The sequence below is a fragment of the Salvelinus namaycush genome, chromosome 7, assembly GCF_016432855.1.
Source record: "Salvelinus namaycush isolate Seneca chromosome 7, SaNama_1.0, whole genome shotgun sequence".
In the NCBI taxonomy this organism is placed as follows: domain Eukaryota; kingdom Metazoa; phylum Chordata; class Actinopteri; order Salmoniformes; family Salmonidae; genus Salvelinus; species Salvelinus namaycush.
The window spans coordinates 44337629-44352092 of record NC_052313.1 but is presented as its reverse complement, the minus strand read 5'-3'; the positions used below and the strand labels follow the sequence as shown (position 1 = coordinate 44352092).

The following is a 14464-nucleotide window of genomic DNA, read 5'->3' as shown; positions in this document are numbered from 1 at the left end:
TCCACTATTTTCCTTTCGACAAACCCACACTCCAGTCGCCATATTGGGATGCAGCTACGTCCCTTTCTCGAAATATGAGCCATGGAGCTTGCCAGCCTGCAGTCCTAAAAACCGTAAATGAGTTCGTTCAGCCATTCCTATGGGGGGAAATTAACGGGGAAAGAATAGGGTTTTGGGATAAGCACTGGGAATGTGATGAAAGAAATAAAAGCTGAAATAAATCATTCTTTCTCCTATTATTCTGACATTTCACATTCTTAAAATAAAGTGGTGATCCTAACTGACCTAAAACAGGGACTTTTTACTTTTACTAGGATTAAATGTCAGGAATTGTGAAAAACTGAGTTTAATTGTAATTGGCTAAGGTGTATGTAAACTTCCGACTTCAACTGTACGTGAAGCATTGAGACCCCAGTTGGCCACAGAGCCGGTACAGAGAGGTTCCAAACAAACCTCTTTATCGATGATAAATGTTGCTATTTTGGTTAAACATAGTCATAGTCAGCATATAAGTGACGGGGACACGTCCCCTCCAATATTCCAGAGGGCTATTTTGTCAAAGGGGGCTATTTTGCCAAATTCAAAAGTTTCATCAAATCATTTCTACACATTAGTTTTGGATCTGATACCCCCAGGTGTCCAATAGAGAATTGAATAGCTTGATGGTTCATGTTATTACTATCTTAAAACAATTATATGTGTTAATATAGGCCTCAAAGGCCTAGTTAAAGACAAAACACATACAAAAATAGTTATTTGGAATAAAAGGTGGTTGTCAATAATGTTTTACCCAAGCGCTCCCCGGAGGAAGGCCATGTTCCTGGCACAAAAAAGTTTGAGAAACGCAGAAAGAAACATGTTGCCTTACCTTGAAAGCAGTGTAAGCAGATAGAGGCCAGTTATGGACCTAAACCACTGGAGGCTGCTGAGGGGAGGACGGAGCAAATGGAATGGCATCAAGCACATGGAAATCACGTGTTTGATGTATTTGATACCATTCCACTTATTCCGCTCCATCCATTACCACGAGCCCGTCCTCCCCAATTAAGGTACCACCAACCTCCTGTGACCTAAACTCAAACACTCATGAAAATACAAAAGTTATTGTCTATCAAAGAATGTCCTTTTGGCCATAAAAAAATGATATTATACAAATGGATAGATTGAATAAAATCTATTTGTCATTTTTGTTAGTGTCCACCCTGAGATTGGAAGGTTGGTTCGATCCCTGCTCAAGTCCAAACAAAGACTCTAAAATTGGGACCTGATGCCTCTCTACTTGGCACTCAGCATTAAGGAGGTGGATTGGGGGTAAGGCCCTGCTACAGATTAGCATCCTGTCCAGGGGGTGTACTTGTACATCAAGTTGCCTCATACAAAGGCTTACTTGTCCAAGGTTTACTTAAAGGAGTAGTTCATGATTTTTTTACTTGATGTTACATGGTTCCTCACCCTGCTAGTAGTCTATGGGCCAGGACAAATGTTTTTTCTTCTTTAAACAGCCACTAAAAATTTAGCTAACTTTAGCCATCACTAGCTAAAAATCAATAGAAGGGATAGGGACATGTGATCCCTGTGGAAGGGATAGGGCCATGTGATCCCTGTGACCAAAATAACCTGAAATCAACTCCATATTTGGTTTGATGTTCACATGCCTGTCACTACCATTGATTGCTTAAAAACTATTTTTGTTTCTTTTTGACAATTTTCATGGAAAGCCATTACAGTAAAGTACTTTATTGTTCCCCAGAAATGATTTGATATTGAGATAAAAACGACTGCATTGGGCCTTTAAAATGCAGGAAATGCGTTATCAATAAAAAAAAAAACATCCATCAATCATGTCCATACAGCATTAAACCCATTCACAATGACAGCAAAAAACAACAACGAAGAGAACAAACTGCAGTGGACCCGGACGATAGGCGACATCTCCCACTTTCTCTGGCAGCCTCTAACTCTTCTCAAGTTCTCCTTGTAGGCTACCCTTTCAGTATTTGACAGATCTAAAATGACTCGAACTCCAAAGTCTAGATTCTAATCTAAACCCTATTGTTCATTAACATATACTCATAGGCTAGATGTATCAAATTATTTTATATTTGTGTGAACAAAAGAGCAAGTAGAAGAATATGATTATAGGGGCCAAAATAAGCCCTATATGGAATGGGTACTACATTCATGTGCTACCCAAAAGCATTTCAAAACTAAAAAAGCTATTCTCCTCCCCACTCACATCATCCAAATTAAAATGGCATTACTCATGACACAGGGTCGGTAGAATAGGGGAAATAACACACCCAGAGTGAAACTAGGTTGAAAAACATCCTTTAATAGGTCCGTGCCACACACTAGTGAAAAATAAAGCTCCTACAAAAAGAATGATATTTTTTTTCTCACAATATCTTAAATAAAGTAACTTCAAGTACTCTGACTTGGGTACAAAAAACTCTAGCTGCCTCCATTAGGCCACGACACACAGCAAGATTCAAACACAGTGGTTACAAATGGCCTTACGTCCTCTGTACTGTGGCAAGGCAGATGTGGGGAAATGTTTCATGGAAAATAAGACAAAAAAAATACTTAAACGTTGTTTGTTTGTTTTTCTCTTTCTGTATGGAGAGGAAAGATTACTGTGTCACTGTCAGACTTTGGAGGCCATGTTGGATTGAAATTATATATAAAAATAATGTCATCATAAAAATGGAAAAAACTAAAAAATTATATCCCCTACGCCCCTGTTGGAAGGGTAGGCACTACCAAGATTAAGGATACCACAGTGTTTGCAGAGGATATGTATATATTGTACAAACAATATTTATGTTTTTTTATCACTTTCACTAAAATAGAATAGAATGCTACAATCATTCTAAGGCATAAACAATATCTGATATTTTAAACAATTTGTTCCAAACAAGACTTGAATATTGACATTAATAAACAGTATATACACACGTATCACCATTGTCTGACTGTTTTTCTGCAATTTTTGTAATTAAATGCAGTTGTACAGTTTTAACATAATGATTACAGTCCTTTGATGCCCAAAAGCATAGAACAGTGTAAACAGTAATTTTTTTTCTTGGCTTTGTTTTCATATTTGAAAAAAGAAAAAGAAAAGTCAAACACAAAGACAGACATTCCTTTCGATTCAAAGCAGTTGAGCTGATTCTTCCTTTTCATAGAAAATGATGTGGACCTTTGTTTTATTTATTTATTGATTCATAAATAATTATTAAAAAATTAAATACATTCACTATAATACGATTAAATAAAAATAAAACGTCTATTTACAAGTAGTGGAAAGTATTCTACCGCAGATGCATCTCGGGTGGTTGAGAAGGATGAGGATTCAGTGCAATGATCTTGAACAGGAAATGGTATTGCACTAAGACACCCGGTTGACATTGTGTGGGACTCTTTGGGTGTTTGGATCCCTGTTGTACTGTAGCAACACCAGCGTTACAAGTCTGTCTGTTGACATTTCACTTTAACCGCCCCGGGTTCGTCCCAAAGGTACAGACGGACCAGCATCATCATCTTGTTGTTCCCAAAACGTGGTGCCTCCGCTATGAAATGTCAAATAATGTTATTGGAGGTCTGGTTTGAGACAGTGATAATGATTGGTAAAACAACACCCAAACTGATGGATTAGTTTATTTGCTTGAGAAGCTCTGTCCATCTCTTATCAAAGAACTTCCTCATGTTGTGTCCCGCTCGCCCGATGTCTGAATTGTCTTCATTAAACTTTTCACAGTTATCAAAAACCAGGTTGACGTCAATAATGAAAGTCTCCAGATTCTGATACCTGAAACGAGAGGAACAGATCATTTCGAGTAAATGAGTAAAACACTCGATTGTTGTGTTATCTTTTCCTGGCTACGTGACTAGATCAGAGGTTAGTCATAGTATGACTACCAGGGAGTGGATAGTAATAGTGTCATATTAATTGTGAACTCACTGGCTGCTGATGAGCTTCTCTCTGATGGTGGCGAAGTCCATGGGCTTCTTGATGACCTTCCTGTAGCCAGGGATCCCCTTGGTGTTGACGGGGTTGAGGAAGGGCCAGGCATCCTGGTGGCGCTCCAACTCAGCCAGGAGCACCCTGCAGAAGACAACACACACACACACACGTCATGAAGGGAATATGTTCGTTCAAGTGTTTACAGTACATTGCAATGCCCCCGGCAAATACATTTACAACCCGCATCTGCATTTCCATCAGCAACTCGCTGATTTAAAGTGCTGATACTTGTGCTGAGAAAATGACTCAAAGGTTTATGGTGTAGTACAGTAGTACAGTACCTGCACAAACCCAGGTCTCTGTTGTTGTCTCTGGCTGTCTTGGCTCTCTTCACACACACCACAGGGCTCTCCTGACTGGGTGTCTGGGGCGTGGGCGGGGCCTGGGATGGGGCGGGACTCTCTTCTCCTTTCCTCTTCCTGCTGGGGGGCTCTTTCGCTCCTCCTCCTTTCTTCGGGGTGCTGTTGGCGCTCGCCGAGTCGTCCTCTGACATCTCCACGTTACCGTTACTGTTGCCGGCCTGCTTCCCGTTCCGCTTGGCCTCGGCAGCGGTGGGTTTCTTCCCGCCTCCACCCGCCACCGGTTTGCTCGGCGGCTTCTTGTTCTTGGGAGATGGGCCGCTCGCCTGAGGGGAGAGGGGAGGATTCATGCAGATGTACTTACATAGCAATGGCACTTGGCATATTGTGTACACAGTGTTGTTGAATGACCTACTTTGAAATAATATATGATATGAAAATGACAGGTACATAATGTAGAGGTACATGACTGATACGCATGGCTGACATACTTCTATAGTAAAGTACGATATGTAAATGTTGAACAGTGGCCTGGACAGTTTGGGTCACCTTGGATATGCAGGCGGGGCAGTACCAGTCCCCCTCGGGGATGGTGGTGATCTTGGGTTTGTGACAGTACGTGTGGCAGCCTTTGTCACAGCCGTCACACAGCAGGAGCAGGTCCTCGTTGTCACCCTTCCTGCAGATCTGACAGTACTGAAAGCAGACAACGCAGTGTTACCTCAAACCCAAGGGATGGATTTTCGAACCAAAATTTACCAAGATTTACATTGGAATCCACTCCTTAAGGGACTTGAAATGGCCTTGGGATTCAAATGCTCTCCAATGACACACAGTATTCATTTCCCTAGCATATTGAAATTCCGGGCCAGCCAGCTACAGTCGTTGAGGTTTTACTCACCACTTTCATGATGGACCTCTCCCAGGCGATGGACTTCTGGAGCTGCTGGAGACACATGGCCAGCTGGGCGGCACTGCGGACGTCGCTCAGGGCCTTCCTCCACACCTTCATCCCATGGGCCACCTCCTCCTCGCCCCTGTGGAAGGCAACGCAGATGTCAGAGGGATGGACGCATACAAACAGGAAACGGAAAGTCGGACACGGACTCATGCAGGCAGGTACACACACTCAATCATTCGCTTTCCATCACAAACACTTGCCCATACACAGACACACGCCCACTGTCACCACAACTCGCTGAGGCTGTGCAGACAGACACCGGTGTGAGTGAGTGAGTGACTGAGTGAGTGACTGAGTGAGTGAGTGACTGAGTGAGTGAGTGAGTGAGTGAGTGAGTGAGTGAGTGAGTGAGTGAGTGAGTGAGTGAGTGAGTGAGTGAGTGAGTGAGTGAGTGAGTGAGTGAGTGAGTGAGTGAGTGAGTGAGTGAGGCAGGCAGCAGGGACATATGGGTACAGGTACACACACTGCCATGCAGGAGTGACGCCCATGCAGATGCCGGGAGAGGAGGAAAAAGAATGGTAGAGGGGACGAGGTGGATGCCGTGATTACTGACGCAGAACACCATGCAGACGGCCAGAAAAACTCAGCAGGAAAAAACATTCACCACACTGTGAGTCAACCCCAAACCAGAAGACAACCATGAAAATACACAATAAAAGATGCAATCCCCCCCAAAAAACGACAGCATAGGTAGATGTCTTTTTGAAAAATGAAACAAAAAAGCACACAGAAGTGTTTGGTTGAATCCTGAGTGGATGACCTACCCTTCCCTTTCAGCACTACTGGAGGGAGCGGGGACAGTGACGGTACCGATAGCCCCCACATTATCCAGCCTGATCTGAATGGTGGTACCTAAGGGGCTCCTCAGGTACCTTCTCTCGATGTTCCTCTCCAGGTCCGCCAATCGCGTCACCGCTATGTCCAGAGGGTTGTCCGCGTGACGCACCACGCCGCCCGCCTTGTGGTCCGCCTTGTCCTCCGGTTGGTCTTTGTCGCCAGCGCCGCCCGCCGCTGGTTGGTGTTTGGGGAGGGGCTTGTGCTCGTGGTAGACCAGGTCCTCCCTCTCTGATTGGGGCTCGAGGTACATCCAGCCCTGCGCAGGGAATGGTGGGTAATGTAGTCTTTAGGTTAAAACTTAAATAACAACCTATTCACTAGATCGTGGTTAACAGTTAGACTTGAAAAGGTTAGCGAGTGACCACCGTTACTATTCATTACTTTCGAACAGAGGCCTATATTTTCTCCAATGGATGGGGATGAGAGCTATAATAAAAGGAAGCTGCCCATTTGTTGATGTCGTTGTTGTTGTTGTTTACCTTGACCTGCAGGCTGGCGGTGGTGACCTTCCTCTCCAGCTCCTCCACCTGCTGCAGCACAGCGATGTCCATCTCCATGGCCTGCTCCTCCACACACCACCCCCGCACTGACTCCACACTCACCTGGCTCTCCTCCAGCTCACACAGCTCTATCATGGCCGCTGCACATTGGGGAGACAGGACGGCATTAGAGACCAGTCATACACTCCATAGACGCGTGTGTAAGCGCACAAAACATACATATTATTCGCACATCAGACCCAACACCCACACACACAGACTTGCTTTTTGTCGCTCGCTACTCCCTCTCTAACGCAACAACAAAACCACACACACTCTACCACTCCCCATTCTCTCACACACACACACACACACACACACACACACACACACACACACACACACACACACACACACACACACACACACACACACACACACACACACACACACACACACAGATTAAGAATTCAATATCCAGACACAAAGAGCTGTTCAATCAGAAACCACACGAACGTTAACAAATCTGGCTTTGATGTCAGACTCATATTGAGCAGTCAGTCATGCGTCATGTACCAAATGTCAATTCATTGTGAAGTGCAGGGGCTTGGAGTGTGATCAGTAGGGGTATAACTACTCAGGGCTGTCATAACACAGTGCTCAATCAGACTCCAGCACAAAAGTCTTTGTGAAAGTCGGGGCCTGCCAGTCGGAGTGCTGCTCAGTTTCACTGACACAAAATCGAAGCTACTTTATTCATTCATATCCATTGGGATCTGTTGGCTAAATCTACTCTGTAAAGGCTATGCAGATTGCTAAAGATTGGGTGAGGGACCTACCAGCCAACCAACTGACTGAGTGACTGTCAGACATACAGTACTCACCGTCTCGGTGCTTGGTGCAGACCTGTGGGATGAGCTCCATGTATTTGTGCATCTGTCGGTGCAGGCCCTTCTCTCTGGTTCCCCGGCTGTGGAGGGACCCCACCAGGGAGCGCAGCTCCTCAATGTCTGACACCCGCCACCAGCCTGACAGCATCTCTGCGCACACACACACACACACACACACACACACACACACACACACACACACACACACACACACACACACACACACACACACACACACACATAAATAAACATATGGAAATGTTTCAGAAAAATTACTTAAGACAATATAATGCCCCCTTGAAATAGATCTACAGTATTCTGATACAGAACACACTCCAGTGCTGTTCTCGCTCCTCAAGAGATTCCTTTCTTCCACCCAGTAGAACAAAACAAATTATTCCTTTTCATGACTCAGTGAAATAATAAAAGTTGAATAAATAGAATAAACTGAATAAATAGATGACTCATGACACACACGCTCGCGCACACACACACACACACACAAGCTCACCCTCAGGGATGGGCCGTGGTGTGGGGTGGTCCGAGTGCTTGGGCACCTCCATCATGGCGGGAGAGGGCACCGTGGACGAGAGCTTCTCGCCGGGAGGAACGGGCGACTCGCTCTTGCTGGAGACGCTGGGCGGCGCGTTGGCACTGCCCTCCAGGGAGCTGAGGCCCGAGTGGCCTGGCAGGGGGCTGCTGCAGAAGGGTAGCTGGCTGGGGCTCAGCATTCCACTGGGCCAGCCACCGCAGAACGCTGAGAGACTCAGCAACGACCCTCCAGCCTTAACCTAGAGGGGGGAGATACATACACAGACACTTCAACATCATGATCAGAAAAACTAATGTGTATCACTACACTTAGGCCTGTAGCTTCAAGCAGAACCTCCATTCTTCTGATGTTACATTTATTCATACGATTTTCCATTATGAGTTTCTACTACCAGTATAAATCATTAGGACAAGGGGTCTGTCCTTGCAGCGTACTGACCTGCAGGGCTGACAGAGGGTAGTTGATGAAGCCAGCTGGGTGGTGGGGGCTGGCTGAGGCCGACGCTGCCGAGGGGGTGAGAGGCAGGGCGGGGGAGGCCGGGGGAGACCTGGGCCGGGTGAGGCTGGAGGAAGGCAGCGGGGAGGACTGGAGAGGGCTGGGCCCAGGGGAGGGAGAGGTGGTGAGGGAGGTGTCGTCACAGGGGGAGCGGGGAAGCAGGCTGAACCAGTGACCGCTCCTCTCTGTCAGGACCCTGAGGAGCTGGTCACTGGGGAGGTACTGGAGCTGTGGAGGGTTAGGGGCTAGGGTGGAGGTCTTCATAGGGCTGAAAAGCTGGGGTGGGGGGCTCAGAAGGGAGGAGAACGAGGACGGGGACGAGGTGGAGGTGGGGTAGCCGGGTTTGGCCTCCTCGCACGGCAGGTTCGGCGCCGTCGACGCACAGGGGCTTGTAGGTAAGGCGGGCAGAGAGGCGTTGTTGGTGGGATCGGATGGTGGTGCTGTTTTTGTTGTCGTGGTGACAGACGGTGGCCTGGGGCTGCCGTTGTATTTGGGGCGGGGGTCTGCCTTGGCTTCGCGGGTTTCCTTGGCAACGTCCTTAGCGACGTCGAGGAGCGTGGTCAGTTTGGAGAGAGAGGCCGGATACAAGAGGAAAAGATTGGGAGAACCTTTCTTCTCCTCCTTCCCTTCCTCTGACCCCACGGGGGTGTAGACGCTCCTCTCCTCCCCGCCGACGCCCCCAGGTTTCTTCTTCTGCACCTCCTCCTCCTGCGGCTCCTCCTTGATGTGCACCTCCCCTGCTGCCGCCCTCCTCCTCCTCTCCCTCTCTTTCTCCAGCTCCCCCGCAGCTTCTCCGCTCTCCATGGCCTCGATGAAGACCCCTCCGCAGTGGGGCAGAACCCAGTAGCGCCGGCGGTACCGGTCCTGGCCGTACATCATGGAGCGCAGGGAGTGGGACGCCTCAAACAGCTTCCTCCTCACCTGGTGCTGTTGCTGTGAAACCAAGCAAGACCGTCATGACCTGAGTTATAACTAAATCAATGAATCAATAATATCTGACTATTTAGTATTGTTCTTCCACAGAGATGGAACTCTCAGATCTCCGGATAGAAGGACTTACCTTGGCTAGCTTCTCTATCTGTTTCTCCAGCTCCTCCACACTAGTTGATTGGTCCCCATCGTCCTCGTCACACGTTTCCACTTTCTTCGCCTTCTTCATCTCCTCCTCCTCTTCCTCGTCATCTTCATCGGCCAGGTCATCGCTGTCTTCGTCTTCATCATCGTCGTCGTCGCTTTCTGCTCCGGCCTTTCTCTTGCGTTTGAGGCCAGAGGAGGGCGTACCCAGGGGCTGGGCCTCCTCCCCTCCCATGCTGGCATCTCTCTTCCCGGTCCGCTTGGCATGGATGGCCCTCAACCTGGAGAGAGAAACACACAGGTGAGCATTCAGATGCACACACACACACCCGTCAACACACACAACACTTACTTTTTGAGTTTGCCCTCGATCAGCCACTTGTCCTTCCTCATGTTGGTCATGTGATCAAGGTTCTTGTCGATCTCGCTGTAGAAACAGAGAAAGATACAGTATGTCAGTTCACACGTACAGGTAACTATGGAAACAGTGAGTAAATGAGGGTTGCAAAGTATATTGAAAGCAGGTGCTTCCACACAGGTCTGGTTCCTGAGTTAATTAAGCAATTAACATCCTATCATAATTAGGATTATGTATAAAAATGCTGGGCGGGCCATTATTTTGGCTACCATGGCTATGTCCCCATAGGATGACAATGTCCCCATCCACAGGGCACGAGTGGTCACTGAATGGTTTGATGAGCATGAAAACGATGTAAACCATATGCCATGGCTGACTCAATCACCAGATCTCAACTCAATTGAACACTTATGGGAGATTCTTCAGCGAGACCGCGTTTTCCACCACCATCAACAAAACACCAAATTATGGAATTTCTGGTGGAAGAATGGTATCAGATCCCTCCAATAGAGTTCCAGACCCTTGTAGAATCTAGTCCACGGTGCATTGAAGCGGTTCTGGCTCGTGGTGTCCCAACGCCCTAGTAAGACACTTTATGTTGGTGTTTCCTTTATTTTGGCAGTTACCTCTAGTTAACACATACAGTACAATTCTCTCTCTCTCTCTCGTGAATAATTGATGTATTGGCTTCTCTCTATATCAAAATTGAATCCCACTCCAGATTAGCTGATCTATCCGGAGTCTTACACAGCATTAATAAAACACGACAGCATTAGCAGCTGAGTGAAGTCAACTAAACGTCATTATTTGTAAGGAGCTGAAAGGCAGCAGGCTCACAACAGTATGGAAGCCTCCTGTACACTAAACTTTTCACACTGGCTCCACCTAATAAGACCGGAAGGGACGACAATGCCTGATCTACAAGGATGTCATCTCATGCTTGTGAAATGTCGTCTGCATATCCTATCAGTAAAACCAGTAAAAACATGGAATCCATATTTGGATTCCATGTTTGATCTCCTTACGTATTGCACAATAATCTATTCCCTTGTAGCTCCACTGGTATGAGGCCTGTGTGACGTACAGCGCTGGCAGGTCAGCATCTCTCCTCCTACCTGTCCACGCTTTTGCTGCAGATAGAACCTGAGCTTTAATTGTTTCGTTTCAATTGTTCTTTCTTCTCTCCTTCTGACGGCGCTCTTGCTGCAGCATGATCTATTTCAATGTTTGGCGTCTCCTGTTCTTTACTCCTACCTGACGACACTCTTGCTGCAGGCCAGCTCATTGGCCAGAAAGCCTAGTATGGAGGCCTTCTGGGCGGGGGTGTGAGCCTGGAAGGCCTTGGTCTTCAGGCTGAGGGCCAGCTCAGCCAGCTCAGTCTGCCCGCAATGGGCCCCCATGTACATCTGCAGCACCTCCGACACGTTGTCCCGGTTGATGCCCACGTTGGTCAGATGGTCCCCCAGCATGGTCTTGGTCTGGGGGGAGAGGAGAGAGACAGGACGGGTGAGTCATTGAAGATAGAGGGAAAGACAACATGGTCTTGGTCTGGAAAGGGGGGGGGGGGTCGTGATAGAGTGGTTCCAGGTATACATTCCAGGGGAGTGTTGATTCATAGACAATGGGCTGGTTTCCCAGACACAGATTAAGTCCTAGACTAAAAAGCATGTTCCGTGGAGATTCTCCATAGAAAGTGCTTCTTAGTTCTTAGTCTAAGACTAGGTTTAACCTGTGTCTGGGAAAGCGGACCAATGTGTGTAGGTTTGTATTTTCCCTATGTGAGAGCCTGCTTGGTATGTTCCTGTACATGTACAGTATCTCACCTTGTGTCCTGGGGGCAGTCCTGGGTCACACACGGCCAGGGAGAGCAGTCTGACCAGCAGGTCCTGGACGTGTCCCATGCTGTCTCCCACGTTGAGCAGGCCCTCCTGCAGCATGCCCAGGGTGGGTACGTCCACCCCCACATCGAAGCCCAGCACCTTCCCAAAGCCGCGTAGGAACTGCATCAGCATCAGGCAGTCAGACACCGCACCCCCCGGCAAGATCAGGCCAGGGATTCTGAAAAACTCTGGAAGAGGCTGGAAGGAAAGGTAAGGAGAGAAGGAAGAATGTTTAGGATACATCTCACATGACACCCTGGGACTCCTATAGTGCCCTATGTGGACGGCAGTATATGGGGAGTAGTGTGACTAACATATTGCAATGTCAATGACTGAATCACATGGCTCTGAATGGTCACTTTTTTTAAAGGTTTTCATTAGTAAACATGTGGGGGACTATTATCTTGTCCCTCCCTATGCATTACTCTCTTTAGCCACTTGATGGCAGTGTACAGCACAAACCGTGTCCAGTACTCAGGTTTCACATATGATACATAACAGATATAGTGTACATACCATTGCGATGATACAATGCACTTAACCACCCATAACCCAAACCTAGACAATATTAACTTGTCAGTTCAAATATACATAAAGCAAAAGAAATGTAACTAAATTAAACAGCCACATACAACTTGGAAAGCTAGGTCCCTTTAATGATGTCACCCTTCAGACATCACGCAGGACTGAATCATGGGCAAGATGGGTCATTTATTACCTTATGATCGGCCAGACACATGTCTTCATTTGGCTTCTTCAGCTCCCTGGCAATCTCCAGTTCCAGCCTCCTCAGCTCCAATTTCCGCTCCTTGTTCAGGCGTTTCTCATCCCTCTTTTCCTGCCGCAAGCGCTCGCGCTCCTGAGGCCCCAGAGAAGGAGAGAGGGGAGAGTTAATGGGCTCACGCCAGTGGCGGTAAAACAGACAAGAATGTCAAGCCGAGTCTGCTGAGTAGTTTTAGAATTCAGCCCGGCGCCCCTGCCTGTGCACTCAAAGAAAAAGCGTTCGAGGGCCATTCTTTTGACTCAGTTAGTGTATTGAAGAAATGAAAAGGAGAGGGAGGAGGGTTTGAATGGGTTCAGGAAGGAGTGGGACCTTCTGGCACGCGAGTGTATGTGTGTGTGTGTGTGTGTGTGTGTGTGTGTGTGTGTGTGTTGTATGTCACCTACCTCTGCTTTTTTGCGAGCCTCCACCGCCTTCATGAGCATCCCATGTTGCCGTCTCCTCTCCCTCTCCTAGCAGAGCAGAGAAAACACACACACGTTACACACCGGAGAAGGTGTAATCTCCACAGGTGAAGTCAGAGAGGTGGACAGAAGGAGGAAAACCCCCATTCACCTCCATCATGGCGAAGTTTTCACATACAGCAACACGTACAGTTGAAGCTGAGGTTAAGAAGACAACGGTACGAATGACGACAACCAGAAAGCATCAGAGGGAGAATGCGGTAGATGGCGATGACGGGGTCAAAAAAAGAGAAGTTGGGGTCAAGCTATGATGCCTCTAGGTAAAAAGCTGACGGAACAAACGCAAAATGACTGAGTCATCATAGCCACAAGCCAGTCGGATGAAATCAAACATTGCGCTGTGTATCATCCATCTGTTTAGCTGATAGCCGTTCCAGATTGAAAATAGCCTAAACCTATGGGGGGATATCGAGGGAAGGTCTTACAAGGAGACTTCCCTGGTTGAGGATAGATTGTCTCCAAATGTTTTATTGTAAACCAATAGGATTTGATCAAGGCAAAGCGAGGACAGTGACTGTCTGTCTGATAGGGATGGGGAACTCAGTGATGTGATAAACAGATAGAAGGCAATGAAACAGATCCTCTGGTGTCAGCTGCATAAATACAGTATGTAGGGGCCAGGAGTTTCTCCTGCTTAGGTTTATATTGTTAGGAAAAACTCCTGGCTCTAATCGTGTGCAACAGATGCGCTCAACAAGCAATAGTCAGCCAGTCAGGCTGCTGGAGAAAACAGGCAGGTACAGCAATAGACAGACAGCCAGTCAGGCTGCTAGAGAAAATAGGCAGGTACAGCAATAGACAGACAGCCAGTCAGGCTGCTGGAGAAAATAGGCAGGTACAGCAATAGACAGACAGCCAGTCAGGCTGCTGGTGAAGACAGGCAGGTACAGATACAGAACAGAGCAGCAGAACGACTCAGGCTACATTCCAAATGGCACCCTCTTCCCTATGTAGTGCACTACTTTTGACCAAAGTAGTGCACTATGAGGTAGTGCACTATGCCATTTCAGACGCAACCTCAGAGACTCAATGGGACGTAACAGGTTAAAGGGCAGCTCTTTGTGGACGGAGACGGACACAAGCTCAATGTCTGGAACTGGAAAACTCAAGCACTCACAGCCACTCAAAAACAACAGCTAGACGATGGATGTGATGGATGACTCATCGAGAGGAGTGTACTTTCAGACAGTAAGAGTGAGCATGGCAGGGCTTGGCCGCCTTTTGCAATGCATTCTGGGGAGTACGGGGGGAGCTACCGAACCACCGCAGGCGGAGCGAGGTCAGGTGTCTCAGAGCAGATGGAGGCGACACACTGTTGTTGTTTTTGTTTGTGTGTGTGTGTGTGTTTGTGTGTGTTGGTTTTGCTGAA

At 47.4% G+C, this 14464-nt stretch overlaps 1 protein-coding gene across 12 annotated transcripts in view; it reads right to left on the bottom strand.

The window, feature by feature from the left end:
• Positions 1 to 2312: 2312 nt before the first annotated feature.
• The window catches only part of LOC120051292 (bromodomain adjacent to zinc finger domain protein 2B-like), a 78963-nt gene continuing 66811 nt past the window's right edge, over positions 2313 to 14464 (bottom strand). For 8 of the 12 annotated variants that reach the window (XM_038998083.1, XM_038998087.1, XM_038998086.1 and 5 more), the window contains 16 exons: positions 13018 to 13083; positions 12569 to 12709; positions 11794 to 12048; positions 11225 to 11448; positions 9965 to 10039; positions 9599 to 9893; positions 8482 to 9471; positions 8002 to 8281; positions 7485 to 7640; positions 6601 to 6761; positions 6049 to 6377; positions 5225 to 5360; positions 4873 to 5019; positions 4306 to 4649; positions 3962 to 4105; positions 2313 to 3808 (listed from right to left, as the gene is read on the bottom strand). In XM_038998083.1, the coding sequence (XP_038854011.1) occupies positions 3652 to 3808; positions 3962 to 4105; positions 4306 to 4649; positions 4873 to 5019; positions 5225 to 5360; positions 6049 to 6377; positions 6601 to 6761; positions 7485 to 7640; positions 8002 to 8281; positions 8482 to 9471; positions 9599 to 9893; positions 9965 to 10039; positions 11225 to 11448; positions 11794 to 12048; positions 12569 to 12709; positions 13018 to 13083 (3900 nt within the window). In that variant the 3' untranslated portion in view covers positions 2313 to 3651. The remainder of the gene's footprint in view (positions 3809 to 3961; positions 4106 to 4305; positions 4650 to 4872; positions 5020 to 5224; positions 5361 to 6048; positions 6378 to 6600; positions 6762 to 7484; positions 7641 to 8001; positions 8282 to 8481; positions 9472 to 9598; positions 9894 to 9964; positions 10040 to 11224; positions 11449 to 11793; positions 12049 to 12568; positions 12710 to 13017; positions 13084 to 14464) is intronic. The other 4 variants (XM_038998090.1, XM_038998093.1, XM_038998094.1 and 1 more) reach the window with 1 other exon arrangement.